We start from the raw sequence: 16,213 nt of genomic DNA, 5'->3' as shown, positions 1-16,213 counted from the left end.
GTGCTTTCAGCTGCATTTACTTTAGTCAGAGAGAAAGTTAGAGGCTCATTCACGGCAGCGATGTGTGGTCAACATAGAGAGGTGTGTCTGCTGAGGGAAAACCCAACTTTGCACAATGTCGACTCTTCTACTAAAAGTGGCTACGGTTTGTTCAAAAAGTCACAAGATTTGTGGCTATGACATTTAGTCAGTGAAGGAGTCTTAAAAGTGAATAACTCTAGTGACAAAGGCGCTAATTGTCAACACTTCTAGTTCATGCAAAATCATTTAGAAAGAGCAATGACCAATGGGAGAGCTGACCCGTGGTGTAACTTGATCACTCAGTCAGTCAGCGACCCTCATGTTTACAGGGCTGGCTCCACTGTTGCAGTCGAGCCTGCAGCACACAACAGATTTCCATCACGCTGCCCGTCTATATGAGAGTCGAGATAAACATTTCAGCCCCTATGTTCTCACTCGTTCATAAGAAAGATATCAAATCTCCTTGAGTCACATGATCTCCTTGCACATTTCAATATTTACTGTTCACACTGTACTCAAGATTACACAGCTCTTTACTCCAGCCAAGCTTGGGCTTGGTGACCTACAGTACTCATTTTTGCATGGGCCGAGCTGTGTTCCTCCACAGGATGTGCATAGGACTCTTCTGGCTGTGGAATGCCATTAGAGCTGCAGTGACAGGGTCAAAGGGTCGCTGCCTAAAGACTTGTGTAAACAGCTTTGGACAAACACTAAAAACCAGCTTGAGACCTGCTCTCGCTCTCCCTTTCCTTTCATCACGACATTTATTTTAACAGACACAATCCCAAGCTTTGTGTGTGGATTTGTTGGTCATTTTGAACTCTTGTCTACTCACAAGACAACAAAAGAATTAACCTCGAGAGTGACCTCCTGTTCTGGCAAGAAATGTACATGCAATGATTATGGGAACACAACAAACTACTATTTTTACCTCCAGATTATTTTATCACTTATTTTATTTTATCACAGATGACAAAACAAAAGCACATTTCAGAAGCTGGAGCTAGGGGACGCTTTTACATTTTAGCTTGGAAAACGACTGAAACAACTGACTGATCATCAAACACTAATGACTGAAAGAACGAATATAAGCAACCAAACTCAAGTTTCCTTTGTAAGGTGTCTGGGTTCACCCATCCAAACTCTGAGCTACTGCTTCTGCACATAGAGAGGACCTGGTTAAGGTGGCTCAGACAGTTGTTTAGGATCGCACCTGGACTCCTCCCTGTGGAAGTGTTCCAGGCAGGTCCAACTAGGTGCACAGCCCTGGGTGGACCCAGAACATGCTGGGAGGCATTATATATCCTATCTGTCTCAGGAGTGCCTTGGGATTCCCCAGGAGGTCCAGGAGGATGTAACTAGGCAGAAAGGATGTCTGGTACTGCCCCGATCCAGATCAGAAAATGGATATATGGATGGCCTGTCAGCAAAAAAACTCTCTTTTGGAAGCTCTAGTCCAAAATTACAGTGTAATTTTGTAATGTTTAATCTGGTCATTAAAACCCACATTCGACCTATTCCATGCCTGCTCCATCAATTACAAAGTTGCTGAAGAAGGCGCAGTTCAGTCCCCGAGGCCTTCCTGATTACTCTCTCCAGGGAGTCCAATCCCCACAGGGAGGACTACAGCGAGGCTGACTGAACCTTTCTGCAGCACATCATTTAGACTGAGCAGTACAGCTCTGGGAAGAAACCTGCCATGCCAGAAAGACTGAGACAGACATAAGTCCAAGTGACATTTTGACCTGTTTTTGGCTGACATCATACCACCCTGTGAGGGGGCTCTTTCTGCTGTTTGTATCCACTGTGGTCTGCTGCAGGACAGAAGCCATGATCTTGACTCATTTTGAGGACTGAGACAGTGTGATGCCAAGTTGGTGGATGAGCCGTGACCTGAATCGAGTTTGCTCCAACAACTAGCATCAGGATTAGTTCCTGTTAATGTTTCATGATTTCTAATAACTGCACATTTCCTCAAGCATCACTGGTAATTTCCTGACTGTGGTGGCATGCTGGGATGATTTCCTTTCTGGCCTCCCTCTCCTTCCCATTTCCTCACTAATCACTGGGATTCCTACAGATTTTTTTTGTCAATGATACACAATTAGACACACTTAACACGTCAATAGATCCTGATGAAATCAACACAATCGTGCTTCAAGGAATTCCATCTCAAAACTATATTTCTATTCCGGTGAATTACAGATCAAAGCATCTTTTGTCTTAAGCATCTGTGCTAACCTTTAACCAGCCAAAAGCAGCTTTGCTAAACTCTTCCACATTCTCCTGAGGCAACCACAAAACACTGGTGCTTAAATGTACAGCAGAACGTGGCTGTGCTGGTGTTAATGAGGGTTAAAATGTGATGTTGGTCATTTCCCACTCAGCTCCCCAAAGGAAGTGAAGGGACACCCTGCCATAAACACTATCCATCATTATCACATCACCTCCCACTGGATCACAAATTCACACTCACCCTTCAAAACACTGTCAAAACCCTATGCGCCCTTTCACACACGGACACATAGTGAAGATGACGCAAGCTCGAGGTCAAGTCATGGAGTCATGTCTCCCTGAGCCTTCTGGACTGTGAAAATGACAACATCCACGCCTAGCAGGCAGGGATTCCCAGGTTTTTTTTTAAAGCTAATAAGCCAAACCAAGAGACAAAGTAGACCACAGAGCACAGATCTCCAGGTTTTGTTCAAACCAGCTCCAACATCAAAGCTTGTTATGATATGGATGGAAGGGATCAGTGAACGCTGAAATGATCATAAGACCTTCTTTCTGAAAGCAGACCTGCAGCAAATGGCTCAGAGTATCAGGGGACTCCTCATTTGAAACCCTGGAAACCACTGCCCTGCGGCTCTGGCTTCCAACATGCTGGAGGTTCAATGAAAAGGAAGCCTACAGTATTGTAGTTATTGGTGTAATGGATGGGTGGGTGGGTCCGGGGCACAGATGTGGCAAGTTCTCATTATCTGTTAATCCTGCAGCCTAAATCTGCAGAGGCGTGAGCATTTACACTAACCACTACCATGTTACCATGGACCGTAATAATAATCATAACAATAATAATCATTTGTGTTGTTATTTTCTTATCTCAGGCCATTTAAATGTCATTCAGACACGAGTGGAGAGCGGGGAAGTCTCACCATCTATATTTTCTCTGTCGCTGATGTGCTGGAGGTTGCAGCCCGTGTCTTCGCGACTCAGCTCCGGCTCCGGCCGGTACGTCTCCAGCCTGGAGTGGTTGTTCCTCCGGTGTTTGGGGCTCGACGACACGCAGCAGGAGGTTGTATTCCCCATGGTGTGAGTTTTGGCGACTAGTCCCGTCCCAACAGTGTACCCTGCCTTCAGCCCTCTCGCTTTGCTGTTAGCGCCACTACAAGAGAGAAAAAACGGGGCGGTAACGCGGACAGACAGACCTGGTGCAAACTACAAACTGGCCCGCTGTCCGCCGGCGCTACACGCCTTCCCTCTGCTCTAAAATGTGCTCAGCTGGACAAGCGGAGTCATTTCAAAGCTGATCAACCCCAGCGGAGGCTGATAAATCCGGAGCAGCCCGCCGTACCTTCCGAACCTCCAGGCGAGGGCAGATAGTGCCTCTGTAGAACAGGCGTCGGTTTCACTGTCGACTCCCTCGCCTTGTGATTCCCGTACGCGAGTCCGCTTTTCTTCACACACACATCTTGACACACCGCTACTTTATGGCGACATGAATGAATATGAGGACATGATCCTTCAGTTGGTCGGGAGAGGATGTTTTTGCTCTCAGCGCTACATGGTTGCCTGTGTAATGTAGACCGCTGCTGCCGCTGCTACATCCGCTGCCGCGTTGCTTTCGGGAGCATCCCGTAAATTCGGAGACTAAAGATAAGAAATGGCTTTGCAATTTTAAATAGATCTCAAATAGTTGTTATAACCAATGACGCGCCGAAATAAAATAAAAATGAGTATGATTTGGGAGAATAAAAGGGGAAAGTTTTAACTCAAAACATCTGGAAGTTGTAGTAGGCTAATATTTGCCTTTTGTTCAACTTCATAAACAATTTATTTAAAAAAGCGTACAGTAGCAGAGTTCGTTGTTAGCTTCTTTTGCTGATTCCGTACTCATGCTTTTCCATTTTTATATTTCTTTAACCATTTGTTGAAGGAAATTGGTCGTACGTGTATGCAGGTAGAAATTACAATATTTCCGGCAGCACGTAAACATATCTTAAAAACCTACAGCGCTGAGGCTGCAATGGAAAAGGTTCCGGTTCAAGTGGGTGGTTACAAGTGTGTGATAAATGGACAATAATGAGAGTCTCTGAGGGGGACACAATAAATCAGGGAAAAATATAGCATAGGATGAAGTGGAAAAAAATCCTGTTAAGTATTCAAGTGGGGTCCAGGGGCCCATTATTGATTTGTTCTTTTGCATCAATATTCATCTACAGTTCTTATAATAACAATGAATTAAGAATATATAGGAATTTGATCTTAAACAGATGAGTTACCACGACTTCTACAGCTGTAGCGGTGTCCCTGCTTATGTGCTGTAGTGAACCCAAACATGGACATCTGCCATTTCCTTCTTACCCATATTTGTGTGTGCCAGTTAATTATTTGATCTTGTCTGATGACTGACAAATCCATTGGAGCTTTGCTTTGCCTGTGTCAGAGTAAAATGGCTGCTCAGTCTTAATCTCTCTCAGTATTAAATCGGATTAGCAGAGGTTAACGTAAACAAAGTGGAGTCCTGAGGAATAGCCTTAATCCATTCACATGTTTTCTTGACATGCGGTGCAATATGGTGTGGACGCCTCGGACTAACGCTGGTGATGCTGGAGACTGAGGAATGCATGAGAACAGAGGGGCTTGTTGCATGATCCCACAGGTTAGAATGCTGCACCCAAGGATCAGGCGTGGTGCTGCAGCACAACCTGCTGGTGCTGCAGCTGCATCGCATCTAATGACAGCGGGCGCCTGCATGTCAGCCTGCTCCAGGTTCTGCGAGAAAATGCATTTTGTGATCTGGAAGAGTTTTGTGCTCACGTCACCTGAGGAGGAATCCGTCCTAAAACTGTCAGAAAGATACACAAGCACCTGTTTTAAGTGCTGCTAACCAAGATCACAGACTAACCTGTGCTATAGCCGTGTTTGGAAGCATTTTACATGTGATCAGCCACAGCACCAGAGACAATGACATGTTTCGTTTGCGCTCGCACAGTATTTCCTTTTCCCTACTGCTGCATTCCACAGAGTTTTGTCTGTATCAGTGTGGAAGCGGCCTGTGTTTTGTTGTACACTGGACAGGAATAAGGTTTCACAATAGGCCCAGGTGCAAGGCAAGTCTCAGTGGTATTGGATTCTTTCCTTTGTTATTTATTATTTTTTTTCCCTAATTGTGACTCACCCACAAACAGCACATGGGAACCCCCAGTTACTGCAACCAAACACTAAACAGTGAAGCACAAAAAAATAATAACATATATTTTGAACGTGCTTATTTGAGCTGTTATCTTTTTATCTAGCAAACACAAGCTTCAGTTACATCTTTACCACTTTCCTTGGGTGTTAAATCTTCTCTTATCAGGGTTTGTTGGTCGATATCTGACTAGAGAACCTACACGTTTTGGCTTTTAATGCAATAAATCCATGAGGAGAATGGCATTGCTTTTAAGTTTTCATTTTGCCTGCCCCCTTTCCATGTACAATAACAGCGTAGCTCTTCCACAACATAAATCTCATCAATGAAAAGCAACAAAAGACAGTCAGTGACAGTCCTTGCCGTTAAGTCGAGCTATCACTGGAAGGACAGCACATCCAGTTCAGAGCAGAAACCCAAGGATGAGACTCAACTTGGCCATAAAAGCTTTATCAGACTCTCATAATGGAGCTTTTACATTGGTGACTGCTTGATTAATTCAAGGTAAAAGTGTATTTCTTACGATTCCCTCTCAAGCTACAAGTTAATAACAAATGAGCTCACTTGTTTTACAAACTACTCATGAAGGGGCTTCTCCTGTCTGAACAATGTGTACAGTGTGTGTGTGTCCGTGAAAACAACATAGAGAGACAAGCAAGAACTTTATTGAGGCAAACACACTTTAAGAATATGTGTCTAAGACCTTTAAATATGGTGTGGTCAGCTCATGTGTTACAGCATAGAAATAAAACACCAACACTGAAGTTAAAAAGCTGGACGTCAGCATCAAATTTGTTATTAAAATAAATGAGTTACACAAACACTTCTAAATTCAGCCAAGTATCGAGTACTGAGATGAAACAAAGTGAATTAAAATAGTACATTAATACAAATATACACATATTCATATTAAGACAAATTCTTTTTTTTCTTTTTTTTGTACAATCTATGCACTTGTATTCCAAACTGTAAAAATTTAGGGTAACTTGCCCAAATAAATATTGATGCCACAGGTCAGAAGCAGAAAAGTCTTTGTAGAGATGCACAGCAGAGCCTAGTAGGTCTCTATGTTTAATATGAAGGAGAAATGCAGTGGGTGTCAATTCCTGTTAGTGTGCTTGCATCGGGATTTCTGAAGTAGAATTAAATAAAACCCTAATTATCAGATTCCCTTTGAACATTTTGGTTTATGACAGCATTTCCCAGAACAAACATCCATAGTAAAACAGACCATCACAAAGGCTTTCAACTGACATATATTATTAATCGATCCAAATTATAAAACTAATCATTATGGAATGTGAAATGCAGTGCGGTTAAAGTGAAAACAGATCTGGGTTCTGCATTTGGATATTCAGCTTTTTCAACTTCAGCAGCTGAGCCTTCAGTGTCTGATTCTCCATCTCCAGTAAGGCATTGCGACTCAGCAGGTGGGCCACAAATTCCTTCCTTCTCCTCCTGCATGCTCTGGCAGCCTCCCTGTGCAGAGGGACACAAGCTCCTCGTAATACTCCCTGACAATAACCCTGACCTGAAACAAGGCTCGTGGATTTCCTGGTTGTGGTGCATGGATAATTCAGAGCCAGAAACATTGACATCATCATGTAAACACGTTTAACAGCAAGGACAAGGAGTGTTTTGTGCAAGTGTGTGTTCATGTGAGTGTTTGTGTGTGTGTGTCTGTGTAAGCAAAACTGGAGTCTTCAAGACACCCCACAGAAGCAGACAGCACAGCTCCACACAATCGTGCTTCCTCCCCTAGTCTGGGGAATCACTCGACTTTGTGGCGATAGATGTCCTTTAAGGCTCTAAGCTCCTCAATCAGAGTCTTGTTTTGATTTTCGAGCACGGCCACGCGGTTTTCAAGGCATTTGACATATTCCTTCTTCTTTCGTCGACACTCCCGGGCGGCCTCCCTGTAGGCAACAACAGCTTCCATGAAAAAGAAGCCTTCACAACTTGGCTCTTCTCCCAGATACAACAGAGAACTCATTCTATCCATAAATCAGTTTGCACCAAAAGGGGAAAGAGATCTCACATTACAAAACATGCAAAAGCTTTTCTCATGTGGACACAGGATGTTTGGATGAGGGTGATCATGAACATGTTTGTGATATTTAAATGCCTTCGGAATGGGACTTCACACGAGAGAAGATGAACCCAAGGAGGAGGATGTCATGAACTGAAGTAACATCCAAAAAGATAAACAGGCATTATGATGCAGTTGTGACTGATCATCATGTAAAATCATCATGTGGGAGGACAGGGAACATGCATCCAAGAAAAGTAGGAGTCAGCTTCAGTAGCGACACAAGGTTGTTTACAGCAAACACAAACTAAGCACAAAGTTTTCTACAGACAGCCAGCAAAAGCAAAAGCGCAGTAAAAGCAGCAGGTAATCAGTTTTGCTCACCAATCAGACTTATCCACGTAAAAAACTGAACTACTTTCAATGTCCTAATGGTTGATCATATCAGCCAACTCACTCCTCACTCCAAACATACTGTACGGTACAGAGCAGATAGTGGGCAGGCAACCTGAGAATTAGCAGCTTAAGACTCTGGATGGAGGAGAGCCGTGCAGTGGAGTGATGACAGGCTTGTGGATCTTATTATGACATGCAGTGATTGTCATTCAGCGTCATTTGGTATTTGCCAGGTGTTTGTGTATCACACAGTAAGCACAGCAGAAAGACGTTGGAAGAACATCTCCAAGCGTTACAGTGAATATGTCCACTAGAGTCAGACCAATATTAACATTTGGGAGTTCCAACAAATACACAGGCCAATGTTCATTTTTTCTGTAAACATTTTTGGTAAGGAACCCTTTAGATGTGTTTTTGGAAGAATGTGTGGGACAGTTTACATCTGAAAAATCTACTTGTTACTGCTCTCTGTTGGAAAAACCATGTAACAAAGATATAGCTTGAGGTGCTGGTAGGTGCGCTCCCTGCTCCCAGTCTTTAGGCCAGAGACACACTGGAGGCGCCGCGTGTGCACGGCAGCTATGGAACGTCTTGGTTTTCATTTTGGTGCCAATTTTAATGGATTAGAGCGGACACACTGCCTGCGTGAGATGCTTGTGAGACACATCGTGGCTGCATCGTGTGATCTAGAGGTTCACCGTCTCGGCTATGCTTCATGTGTGACCCACACAAACAGACAGAGAAAAGACCTGTTGACAGTCATTTTGACATCATACCAGCAATATCACACAAAACTCACTATAGTCTCTGTCTAGGCTGAATCTGTCATAGGAAACATGTCATAGGTTTTTTTTAACCATTTTAGCAGCTGCATGTGGAGACAGTAGTGTTTAAGAGGCATTTACTGTCAAAAAATAAATCAGAAATTCATAAAAAATGAAGAGAAATCCAACATTCAAGTATCCTGCAAACTCTGTGTGGACAGATAGAGCTGCAGTAGCAGCGACGGAGCAGACACACAGCCGGTGTGAACACACGCACATGTTTTTCTGCAGCAGATCAGCAATGGCAGCTGCTATGCACACACCACGCATCCAGTGTGTCTCTGGTGTTATGCTACGTTAAGATAATCAGGGCTTGGCTCCGCCTTCCTTTAGTGTAGACAAGGGAGCAGGATCAATCTTAATCTCATGTAGCGCTCAGCAAGAAAGCTAAGTAGCAATTTTCCCAAAATAACGACCTATGCTTTAAAATTCCTCCAACTTATTTTTGGCATAGTGTGCTGCAATTTCACATTAATTACAAGCAGCTAATATCAGCTGATGATATCTGCTAATATCGGTTTGGCTGATTGATCGGTCTAATGTCCAGGTTCGTGAGAGTGAACGGTCCTCTCTACCTGTTCTTCATCAAGCGGAGCTCTCTCTTCTGTAAGGCGTCCGCTGCGGGTTTGGTGGAGCTATGCGCACTGGCCCCTTCCACCCCCTGGGGGAGGCTGGAGCTGGGTTTATGCAGCTGGCAGGCGGTCATGTCACCTGTGGAACCTGGGAGACACAAAACCAGTCCATTACAAATCCATTACAAAGCTTGTGCATAACATCCTTCCTGAGGAACTACTAAACTAGCCAGTTTCAAACTAGTGATTTACTAAACTGGGTTGCACTAAACTAAAGTACTGCCTTGATTGTAAAGACTTTGGTGATTTGTAAGAATTTGTTGCTAGGAAACATCTGTTGTGCCCACCTATTAAGTAATCAACTGTGTAAACAGCAAGTCACTGGTCAGAAGCTGTAAATCAAGTTATATTACTGTTTCAGGTGCAGTAAAAGCAATATATTAAACTTCACAATATACTAAACAATATATTAAACTTCACAACCAGTGCTTGCAAATGAATAGATTTGTATGGATTTTAAAATGTGTTTCAGTGTTCGTCCTATTCAAACAGTTCAGAAGGTTATATCAGTTTGTGCTAACCTTACCATGCTACTTTTGGCAAGAGGCAGTAATTTGAGATACAGTATATTGTGTTATAGTAAAAATTTTATATGAATTAAAAAGATTTTTTACATGTGTCCCCAATATCCCATTAACACTTTTACTCATCAGTGTAAATGGGTCTAGCTAGAAAAGATGTGGAAAGTAAAGGCAACAGTGTTGCCAGTGGTAATCGGAGCACTGGGGGCTGTGACCCCCAAACTGGGAGAAAGACTCCAGCAGATTCCAGGTACAACGTCTGAACATATAACATATATATAAACACCTACATTATAACTAGTTCAAGTTTACAGCACAAACATCTGCTGCACGTCATTCAGCGTCTCTACAATTTTCGATTTCAAGAGAGATAAAACTAACAGCCTAAATAATCCTTTAGCTTCTGTCAACCTTTTCCAAATGACTGTTCTCTCATTCTCTGAGATTCTGTGAGTCCAAGCAAAAGTCACTGTAAACTCACTGTAGTTTAAACTGATTTTCAGAGGTTTTATCTATCACAGGTGCGTCCATTATTTCTGTGTAATGCAGTGTTGCATATGAGGCTGTGTTAAATAGATAATAATTATGATACTATAAGTGACTGAATTTGACATTTAATTCCCTCTTCTTTTATCTCCCCAGAGCTATACAGCTCTCCTCCTCCAAACTGAATCAACAACATATTTTGATGTAAAGGTCCATGGGACAAAATCTTATCGAATGTGTGTTTGGCACTGAGAAAGAAAGAAGTAGAGAGTTAGAGATGGTGCAATTCTTATCTACTTCTCCTTCTGTTCACTGTTTGCTCAGTGCCAGCAGAACTCACTGCCACTCATATTATAATACGCTAATAAGGAATTCTGTGACATGTTGGAATCACAAAAGGAACGGCATATTATCACAGCACGGCCAGCGACTGACGTCAATGTACATCGCATTCACTGGTTCACATTTACATGTCGCTGCTGGGGGCCTGTTCCAGGAAAAGCAGTGACGTCAGCTACTGCTGCTATGTGCTGTGAGTGGGCAGAGCACTGAGGCATTTCACCAAGGGAGAAAGAGAGTGAGAGAGAGAGAGGGGGGGGGCACCAGGCATGGAGAGAGAGAGAGCGAGAGAGGCACCAGGCATGGAGAGAGAGAGAGAGAGAGAGAGAGAGAGAGAGACACCAGGCATGGAGAGAGAGAGAGTGAGAGAGGCACCAGGCGTGGAGATAGAGAGAGAGAAAGAGAGAGAGAGAGAGAGAGAGAGAGAGAGAGAGAGAGAGAGAGAGAGAGAGGAGACAAGCAGGGCCAGTAAGAATGTTTCTTATTGAACTAAGCTTGTTGCAGCTGACTGTGGAAAATTAGACTAATATTTCAACTGATCCTGTGCTACTTTTTTAGAGGAGCCAGCTCATGGTGTTATTTCGAGGAACTGTTGCGTATTATAATGGTAGTGTGGGAAAAATTCACTGAAAAACATAAATACACGTGTAAGGTCTGAAAAGCCAAGCTCACAATAACTTTTTAATTCCAATACTCCTGAATTAAGTGGATTTCCCCACATGGATTGCTAACATTAATAATCACTGACTGTACTTTATGAGATTCACAAATGAGTATTTCAACGTAACATGAATGTTAAAAGGTCTGGCAGTAGAGCAGATGATAGCAAACATACCTGTTTCTGTCTCATCCCCAGTTACAGCCATACTATATCCACTCCCAGCTTTTCCGAGAGAAAGTGTCCCCTTCAGAGTCTTCTATCAGACTGAAATGTTACCACAGCAAACAGCGAGGCTATGTGTGCAATTTACAATTAGAGGCATTGACATCAGCATGACATCACTGGCCTCCTGATGTCAACAGTATGGTTTGCTCTCTCCTCGACACAGCACTATGAGTCAGGGGCTCTGCTGTTTGTCTTTGGGAAGGAATTTACTTCAGCTAGACTGGAGCACAACACTGGAGATATGGCTTATTGAAAATGGACAGGCAGTACAGCCTTCTACAAACCTTTTTTATAATGAAAGTTTTGTTGTGTAATAACATTTTCAATGGTATATCTGGGTAAAAGTCACTGTAAAAATGGTACTTTATTACCACAGTGTGTATGTATACAGTGTATGCAGTGCATCAGACCCCTTCAATTTTTCCACATTTTGTTATGTTGCAGTCTTGTGCTAAAGTATTTGTTGTTTTGAATTGTTTTGTTTTTTCCCTCATCAATCTACATTCAGTAATCCGTAATGACAAAGTGAAAACAGAATTTTAGAAATGTTTGCAAATGTATTAAAAAGGAACGTGATGTAATGTGATATTTCTGTTTTTCCTTTTTAATAAAATTGGCAAAAATCTATAAAATTGTCTTCACTTTGTCATTATGGGGTTTTGTAGACTTTTTGATTTTAGCATAAAACTGCAACACAAAAAATGTAAAAAAACAAAAAACAAAAAAAAACTGTATACTTTCCGAATGCACTATATTTATTCACTATCACAGCAAAACATCATCTCTCAGCTGATTCACCTCACACTGAAAGCTAAAGGAGCTGGCTCCCTCTGCAGGTATCACAGGGGTGAGAGGAGGACTCGAGCTCTGTTAAGGGAATATGATGACGTACTGTTTTGTTTGTGTATTTTCAGCATAATGTCTCAACCATTTAAGAAGACAGTGAGACAGTGGTGGAGGAAGTATTCAGATCTGTACAAGTACAATTCCTGCACTGAGAATGTTAAAAACTGTGTCTACCAAAATGTAATTCAACAATTTAAAAGTAAAAGTGCTAACAGCCTCTATGAGTGTTGTGCTATTACATCCTATATCGTTATGTAACTTGACTGTTAGGTAGTTTTATCTATAGAAATGCATCATACTTTATAAGCTCATGTGTTTTGTATGCAAAAAGTAACTCATGACTATATGTAGGTGTCAAATAAATGTAGTGAAGTAAACAACACAACATATCCTTCTGAAGTATAAAGTTGCATAAAGTGGAAATACTCAGTTAAAGTACAAACACCTCAAACTTGCACTTAAGCACAGTACTAAAGTAAATACACTAATTTACTTATTTACAATCCTACCAGTCTAACCCTTACAAAACTTCTTACTTGGCTCTGTCTTTATGTGATTTGGTTTACAATTTCATTTCCAAATTATTTTATGTGTTTACCTTATTTTGTATAATACTGACTCTATGAATGTTGCTGGCCTGCAACAAGAATCAGGAAGAAATTCTTCACCTTGCCAAGACGAACACAGTTGGTAAATTTGACCCTCCTATTTAATGGGTTATGAATATCTTAGCAGCATCTCCACAAGACATTTCTGCCACTATTATAGCAGGTGGTAAGTTGCAAAGCAAATGCACAGTGGGATCAATAAATTAGCTCTGATGTTTCTAGGAGGTGGGATAAACAATGGTCTTGCCCATGTGTCAGCCTTTCAGTGTGATTTAGTGGCTGTCTCTCTACCCTGAAGGTTGATTTAGTTTTATATCAGTAGCTATAATAATTTCTATCTGATGTTTACAGAGATGATACAGGAAGTCTGGTCTGTTTGCCACCCGTACTAACATGTCTTTTGCATCGGTCTGAGAATCGGGTGTTACCTGGCACTGGGGGCTTACTAGTCATCTGATGGCCATCCACCGTCTCCCTGTTGTACACAGCGGTGGACACAGGGGCGCTTGGCAGAGGCTGTAGTGTTTGAGTGCTGGTCTTGGACATAGACAGCATTTTCTGTGTCCCCTCATGCAGAAACTTGACGGGACCTCCTTGAAAAAATCCAATTTTGTGGGTACAACGTAAGGTTACCAAATACACAATAATAGGTCAGGCTTTTTTATAATTATTATGGCAACAACAAAGTTTCTACACTCTTTTTATGTATAAACACTACACTTTTCACAAAAAGAGATTATGTATCAATTGTAAGATAAAGCTCTGAGACCATTGTCTTGGTTATGGGCAAAGACACAAGTATACTTGCCCTGAAAAGGCTTTTTGTGGGGAATTTACTACAGCACCCAGAGGACACTACACAGACAGAAAAAGAAGAGGCCAACTCCATCTAGAGGACTACACTCAAGACCCTATTGTTGTGACACTAGCTGTTGAGCACCATGCTGCAACTGTGTTTGTTCTAATGCCTTTACAATATACACAGTCTGAAAATAAAGAGTTACCTGGCAATGAAGGCATACAATAATGCTGCATGTAATTCAGCGTCTCCCCGTAGTATTGAAAGGTGCTTGGTGGAGGCTCTGGTATTTGTGTGCTGGTCATGGCCATAGAAGGCACGGCCTGAGTCCCCTCAGGCAGGAAGTTGACAGGCTCTCCTTGAAAAAACTTAACTGGAAGGGTAAACGTGTGAAAAAGCCAAATACATGTTAATAGATTAGGCTATTTAACTGCACAACCTGTGTTATCTGTCATCCGCATATATAATGATATGTCCATCATAGTGTAACCCTGTTTGTTAGTGTCATCTTGAGACTACTTTTCTGATATAGGTTGTCTGTTTTTGCCACATGCTGTCATAGCTTTGAGACTGTTCTCTTGACATATTAAATAGTTTACTAGTACCAAAAAGCAGATACAGATCATTGGCTGGTTGCACATTTTCAAATCTACAGACCTACAGCAGGTATTTCCCTCAGGGGTAGTTAAGATCAAAACAGAGCTAAAAGGAGAGTGAATATTGGACCGACATCCATGTGGTGGACACAGAAATTACTGTAATGGATGATAATGTTGCTCCGTGTCTGCTGGATGTTAACACAGACAACTGCTTAGGAACATATTAGCCATAACAACTTTATAAGCCAGTGAGGTGGTGGTGGTGGCCGTGTATATATGTAAGCTAATGTTTCTCTGTCCTCTAGTGGTCAAAAATCAATGAATGCAGCTATAAGTTATTTCAAGTAAAGTCACTTTCTATAGAGTTTTCATGTTAATTAGTCTACCTGTTTGTTATTATCATTGCTTGCAGTGGTATTGATAGAACTATTAATAAGAGTATAAACTGCTGCATCTGTAGTAGTGGTACCATTATTAGTAGTAGAGGAGGTGGTCGTTGTCACAGTAACTAGAGAAATGGTGCTAGTGCATGTGCTTTCAGACATGCTTACAGGACTGGTTGTAGCTGGTTTCCTGGTACATAGGTGCACGCATGCAAGGCACAGGTGCACACGGCTGGTATTTCTCTTCCATCTTCACTTGGTTCATTCTGACAGGCACTGTCAGGGGCTGCTGATCAGGGTGTTAACGCTGCTTTCACCTTTGTAAATAAAGACAGTAAGAGTTGGGGTTGGTTTTAGCTGAGAAGAAAGGCAATGTTAGATACAGTCAGAATATTAAATTGGAGATGCTACTGAGCTGCCACTATCTGATATGCCATCTCTTAATTCTCCTCTTACCAATATCTTTAAGAAGTTTAAACAACAAATTGAACTGGTCACTCCGGCATAATGACTCAACCAGTTCCCGCAATTTATGAAGCACTTCTCTGTTTTGCCTGAGTACTTAAACAGGGTGGGGGCGTTTGGTTTACAAGCACATACTGCTGATGCCTGACATGACTGTAGTTTGTCAGAAGGACAAAATTGTATGACTGTTTTTTGTGGGGGGTATTTTATGTTAACAGATGCTGTTAGATCCAACAATGAAGGTTTTCTCCCCTGTTAGTCAAGTACTTTAACAAAACTAACAGCTAACAATTTGCTAAATATGTTGACATTTATATTAATAATAATGATGATGATGATGAAACTGATATTTAGCTATCCCGTGTTTAAATTCTACATAATGACTAGCTAGCTATCTTTGTCAGTAAACTTGTTAGTAAACAGCTGGCTTTACTCCCTCTCCGTTTTACTCAGGTCGACTATGCTTTACCTGTTGCGTTAGCTTGAGTGACGATCGGGAAAAAGGCAAACAAGAAAACTCAGTTTCAGTTATTAACAGACTCATAAATTGCCACAAATTGTGTCTGTATTTAGCATTATTTAAAATCTTGGCTAATTTCAAGGAACGTTAGGCAGTAATTTCTTCGACGATTCTGATTGGCTGATTTTTCTTCGACTCTTGCTGCTTAGTGAGGATGCTAATATGATTCAATATTTCGGGTATCCGCTTACTGTTTTTAATGTTCCTGTGTTTTAAAAACAACATTCACTCACTTATTTGCGTACGACTTTCAAATTTTGATTGATATTTCTCTCCCACAACAGTCAAGATTGTGTCAAATTATGGAAGGAGATTTCAGTGGAAAACTTTAACAGCTGCTTTATGAATCACTGCAGATATTTATGAAGTGTATAATTTCACTGAGTGGAAAATATTTTCCCTTTCTTTACCGGACCAGACATTAAATTCAGACAAATCTTCAGAAC

The 16,213-nt window shown here is 41.7% G+C and overlaps 2 protein-coding genes across 6 annotated transcripts in view; both read right to left on the bottom strand.

The window, feature by feature from the left end:
- ccny (cyclin Y) overlaps nucleotides 1–4,142 on the bottom strand; it is a 49,828-nt gene extending 45,686 nt beyond the window's left edge. Inside the window, exons 1-2 of one of the 2 annotated variants that reach the window (XM_071485699.1) lie at nucleotides 3,596–4,142; nucleotides 3,177–3,406 (exon numbers count right to left, since the gene is read on the bottom strand). In XM_071485699.1, coding sequence (XP_071341800.1) covers nucleotides 3,177–3,330 — 154 coding nt within the window. In that variant the 5' untranslated portion in view covers nucleotides 3,331–3,406; nucleotides 3,596–4,142. Of the gene's footprint in view, nucleotides 1–3,176 lie in introns of both variants that reach the window. The other variant, XM_071485700.1, reaches the window with a different exon arrangement.
- A 1,941-nt stretch (nucleotides 4,143–6,083) lies between these two features.
- On the bottom strand, nucleotides 6,084–15,906 carry LOC139625585 (cAMP-responsive element modulator-like). 4 transcript variants are annotated; one of them, XM_071485703.1, is made up of 6 exons: nucleotides 15,707–15,906; nucleotides 14,951–15,099; nucleotides 14,006–14,173; nucleotides 13,448–13,594; nucleotides 9,259–9,403; nucleotides 6,084–6,913 (listed from the first exon to the last, which is right to left on the bottom strand). In XM_071485703.1, exons 2-6 carry the CDS (start codon nucleotides 15,045–15,047, stop codon nucleotides 6,751–6,753), a joined length of 720 nt encoding a protein of 239 aa, XP_071341804.1. In that variant the 5' UTR covers nucleotides 15,048–15,099; nucleotides 15,707–15,906; the 3' UTR covers nucleotides 6,084–6,750. The 4 variants fall into 4 exon arrangements, with proteins under 4 accessions (XP_071341804.1, XP_071341802.1, XP_071341803.1 ...); XM_071485701.1 differs by having other exon boundaries at nucleotides 13,430–13,594; nucleotides 15,707–15,899; XM_071485702.1 differs by having other exon boundaries at nucleotides 6,771–7,350; nucleotides 13,430–13,594; nucleotides 15,707–15,895.
- Between the last annotated feature and the right edge of the window lie 307 nt (nucleotides 15,907–16,213).

Source organism: Trachinotus anak, unplaced genomic scaffold (assembly GCF_046630095.1).
Source record: "Trachinotus anak isolate AG129_WGS33_773 ecotype Australia unplaced genomic scaffold, CSIRO_AGI_Tana_v1 ptg000009l, whole genome shotgun sequence".
Lineage (NCBI taxonomy): Eukaryota > Metazoa > Chordata > Actinopteri > Carangiformes > Carangidae > Trachinotus > Trachinotus anak.
This window is presented reverse-complemented; position numbering and strand designations above follow the sequence as displayed.

Bases quoted from the DNA above. Each gene is read 5' to 3' on its own strand.
- LOC139625585 (XM_071485701.1), bottom strand. From the start codon at position 15,047: ATGAACCAAGTGAAGATGGAAGAGAAATACCAGCCGTGTGCACCTGTG. The intron at 14,174-14,950 runs GTAAGCATGTCT...TTACCCTTCCAG, and splicing joins AACCAGCTACAACCAGTCCT to TTAAGTTTTTTCAAGGAGAG. The intron at 6,914-9,258 runs GTAGAGAGGACC...CCCTCTGCACAG, and splicing joins CTCCGCTTGATGAAGAACAG to GGAGGCTGCCAGAGCATGCA.